A 4,251-nucleotide genomic window follows, 5' to 3' on the forward strand; every position below is an offset into this window, starting at 1 on the left:
CATACTATAACACCGCACTAAAAAAAAATCATAACAACTTAGCCCTCCCCCTATCATCATTCCCTTAAAATAAAACAATTTACAAACACCATCCAAAAAACACAACTTGACTCACGTTTAGGGGTGTGCGGTGGCGGTCTGGCCCTACCCGGTGGCTCTTTATGTTCATCTTTTTACATCAATTTAGGGAGAACAGCGTGCAGGGGTCGCTAAGGGCACCTGAGCCCAGGGGGAGAGGTCGGGGAAGAGGAGGGAGAAAGCGGTGGAGGGAGCGTGCGGACCGGCGGTGAGGGCTCAGGGAGGAAGTTGCGGTGCTTTCCATAAAAACCTAGGAGGGGCCTGGGGCGTGGCCAGTGGTTGAGCTCGGACCTACGAACCAGGAGGTCACGGTTCACACGCCCGGGTTGCTGCTCCTCCCCCCGGTGTGGGGCCTGCAGGAGGCAGCCGGTGGATGATGAGATAGATAGAGAGAGAGAGAGAGAGAGAGAGAGAGAGAGAGAGAGAGAGAGAGAAACATAAACATTAATCAATGATGAGAGAGAATCATCGATCGGTTGCCTCCTGCACGCCCCCTACCGGGGATGGAGCCGCAACCTGGGCATGTGCCCTTGACAGAATCGAACCCGGGACCCTTCAGTCCGCAGGCTGATTCTCTCTGCGCTGAGCCAAACCAGCCAGGACAAGATGTATTTTTTTTTTTTTTTTAATTTACAAGGATGGGATGAAAGGAGGATAAAAGATCCTCAATGCCCCAAAGTCCAGCCTCCCACACCCCTTTCATCCGGTTACTGTTAATAGCAATACTAGTATAACAAGCCATACTTAGAAACAGATAAAGAATGAATCACGTGACAAAATGATTCCATGGTCCCTTTGAGGCTCAGTGACTTTTAAACTTTGACCAACTCCACCCACAATAACACGTTTTACATCCCACCTATCGCACACACCCATATATATTAGTATATATATATATATATATATATATATATATATATATATCTGAAGCAAAAGCTTAACCAGACAACACATTTATCTTTACTACGTATATCACATATAATATACAATATGTGAATATATAATATGTATGTACTGTAATGTTTTTTATTCTCTCTCTCTTTTTTTTGCTGCTGGTTGGGATCTGCTAAATTGGTTTTATGAACTCCCCTCTACCCTCACCAATGAGTCTAATCAAAGTATATGATCCCAGATAATAAAGTATCTGAGGGAGAAACTTCAAGTAACTATTACGGATCAATGAGAAATTGAGATAATATAAACCTGCCCTAACCGGTTGTTCAGTGGATAGAACATTAGCCCTCGGACTGAAGGGTCATGGGTTCGATTCTGGTCAAGGGCACCATACTTCGGTTGCAGCTTCAGTTGCAGTGTGTTGGGAGGTAACCAATTATTTAAAAAAATATTTTTATTGATTTCAGAGAGGAAGGAAGAGGGAGACAGAGATAGAAACATCAATGATGAGAGAGAATCATTGATCAGCTGCCTCCTGCAGGCCCCACACTGGGGATCGAGCCCACAACCTGGGCATGTGCCCTGATCAGGAATCAAACCCTGACCTCCTGGTTCATGGGTTGATGTTCAACCACTGAGCTGCACTGGCCAGGCTAAAATGCTTTTATTTTTATTCGTTTTCATGTTATGGGATAGGAGATAAACTACTGAGGTCCATCCCTGCCAGACCTCAGGGATGGTGTGGTTGGAAGGGTGGGGAGACGCTGGGAGGCAAAGGTTGGGGTAATAACTTGGCTGCTCTAACTGGTGACCCTGGGACCCAGGGAAGGATGAGTCCTGAAATCAGGGGTTAGATGGAGAGGGCTGGACTCCTACTAGAGTTTACAGAGATCATTTATCCAGCCTCTTTGTAGAACAACCTGGGGAAGCTGAGGCTCAAACCTGCCTGAATGCGTTAGCTGGGACCTGGATGCTCTCAGGGCCCCTGGAGACCTGGGTGGGCACTCCTTCCCATTTGCTCCAGGAGCTTCCCATGAACTTCTCTTCCCACCAGCTGTGGCCACTGCGAGCAGGATGAGCCGTGCTCTGCAGACACAGGCAGCTGTAAGTCCTGCGAGCCGGGCTGGAACGGGACCCAGTGCCTCCAGCCCTGCCCACCTGGTACCTTCGGTGAGAGCTGTGGACAGCAGTGCCCCCGCTGCAGGCGTGGGGAGGCCTGCCAGCCAGACACTGGGCACTGTCCGAGCTGTGACCCTGGCTGGCTGGGGCCCAGGTAAGGGGCCAGCCTGCTCAGGATGGGGTGTACCTTCCTTCAGAATCCTCACCCCAGCTGCTCCCTCTGGGGTAGGCGTCCCCTCCCCAAACACACATTCACACAGCCCCCTGGGGCTCGCCACCTGGCAAAGCCTGAGGGGAGAGAGATGGATGCTGATGGGGCCTGGGCAGGGTTCTCTTCCAACTCCCTGCCACTCAGGCTGCCTGCCCTCTTCTCCCTCCAGGGACCTCTAGTCGGTCACCTATTGGCTTTGGCCCGGCTTCAAGGCCCTGTTTGTACCTGAGCTTCACTGCTGAGGACCCACAGTTGGGTCCCCGAGTCCAGAAGCATGGGGGACGATGGGTAGAGCCCCCTTTGGGGGCCGGGCCTGCCCTGTCCCCCATTTCAAGTCTTGCCTCACCTCAGGTGTGAAGACCCCTGCCCAAGTGGCACCTTTGGGGAGGGCTGTGGCTCCACCTGCCCCACCTGTGTTCAGGGGGCTTGTGATGCTGTGACTGGGGAGTGTGTCTGCAACGCTGGCTACTGGGGACCCAGGTGAGGACCGGGCCCTGGCAGAGAGGCGGGGGCCGAGGCCAGGCCTCCTTGCAAGCTGTTTCCTTAACTTCCCTTCTGGGCTTCTCCACCTTCCATATGCCCACCCAGCACCCTCAAAACTCCTGTTGTGGGGTCTGCGTCTTCCAAAGGAGGCTCAGAGTAATGCTTATGGAAAAGGCCTGGCTCCCGAGCTAGATGGGGAAGCTATTCAGGGGTAGGGCTCCAAACCCCACTTGTTTCCCTAAGGTCTTCAGGTAGTAAAACCTAATCCATGTCCATGTCTCCAGTGTCAGATTTACCACCTCTGGGACAGGATCTAGAATAACATGGAAGAGACCTCATTTTATAGCAGAGAGAACCAAGGCCCAGAGAGTCAGGGGCGGGGCTGGGCCTGGCTGGCTTCCAGACCCTGAGGATGTCTGATGCCATTGGCATCTTGCTTAGTTCATATTAGTGCTGGGTGGGTAAGGGATGAGGCTCATGAGAAGTGGACTCTGCCCGAGGGTTACGCCCTGGGGCTGGGGGCAAAGGACAGCGTGGGGGTAGTTTCCATGGAAGATGGGCTGAGGGGCTGAGGGATTCTCTCAGATGCTGTCAGGGGTACTGAGAATGTGGCTCTGAGGCAGAAGTCTGCCCAGGCATCATCTAGGCAAGTCTGATGGCAGGGGTGGGGAACAGTGCCCAGAAATCTACCTTCCCCTATGCCAGTGGTTCTCAACCTTCTGGCCCTTTAAATACAGTTCCTCATGTTGTGACCCCAACCATAAAATTATTTTCGTTGCTACTTCATCACTGTAATGTTGCTACTGTTATGAATCGTAATGTAAATATCTGATATGCAGGATGGTCTTAGGCGACCCCTGTGAAAGGGTCGTTCGACCGCCAAAGGGGTCGCGACCCACAGGTTGAGAACCGCTGCCCTATTCCCTGCCCACCTCCACCCCTTCGCACCCAGCCTCAGCTTGTCTCTCCTTGTCACCCACAGCTGCAACGTCTCATGCCCATCTGGCTTCCATGGAAACAACTGCTCTGCTCCCTGTGAATGCCCGGAGGGACCCTGCCACCCTGTCTCTGGGGCCTGCCAGCTGGGTAAGGTGGAAAGGAGAGTGCAGGGTACAGTCACCCGGGAAAGATCGGCCCTTTACATGGGCTCCATTTGCCAGGGAGTCTGAGTCCACATCAGAGACATTCCTTATGCCTGAAATCTGTATGGATGCTCTGGGGTCCCCTTAAGATGTGACAGAGTCCCTGTTCCCCGAGACACCAGGCCAGCACCCAGGAAATGAGCAGGTAGGGCTGGACGCTGGGATGTGCAGCAGGCATGAGAACTAGGGGCAAGGCTTGTGGAACAGACCATGGGCCAGCGGAAGGGGACAGGCCAGCGGGTGGCCTCCAGGCTGAGCAGAGTCTATGTCTCTCAGAAGAGACACCCACAGATGGAAGACTGTGGGGGAGGAGGCAACTCAGCT

The 4,251-nt window shown here is 52.9% G+C and overlaps 1 protein-coding gene across 2 annotated transcripts in view; it reads left to right on the forward strand.

Annotated features, from left to right (window-relative positions):
- SCARF1 (scavenger receptor class F member 1) overlaps window positions 1-4,251 on the forward strand; it is an 11,985-nt gene that overhangs the window by 3,083 nt on the left and 4,651 nt on the right. For both annotated transcript variants that reach the window (XM_023762828.1, XM_023762830.1), the window contains exons 5-8: window positions 1,384-1,400; window positions 2,027-2,245; window positions 2,654-2,782; window positions 3,768-3,888. In XM_023762828.1, coding sequence (XP_023618596.1) covers window positions 1,384-1,400; window positions 2,027-2,245; window positions 2,654-2,782; window positions 3,768-3,888 — 486 coding nt within the window. The remainder of the gene's footprint in view (window positions 1-1,383; window positions 1,401-2,026; window positions 2,246-2,653; window positions 2,783-3,767; window positions 3,889-4,251) is intronic.

The sequence above is a fragment of the Myotis lucifugus genome, unplaced genomic scaffold (genome assembly GCF_000147115.1).
Source record: "Myotis lucifugus unplaced genomic scaffold, Myoluc2.0 scaffold_262, whole genome shotgun sequence".
Classification (NCBI taxonomy): Eukaryota; Metazoa; Chordata; class Mammalia; order Chiroptera; family Vespertilionidae; genus Myotis; species Myotis lucifugus.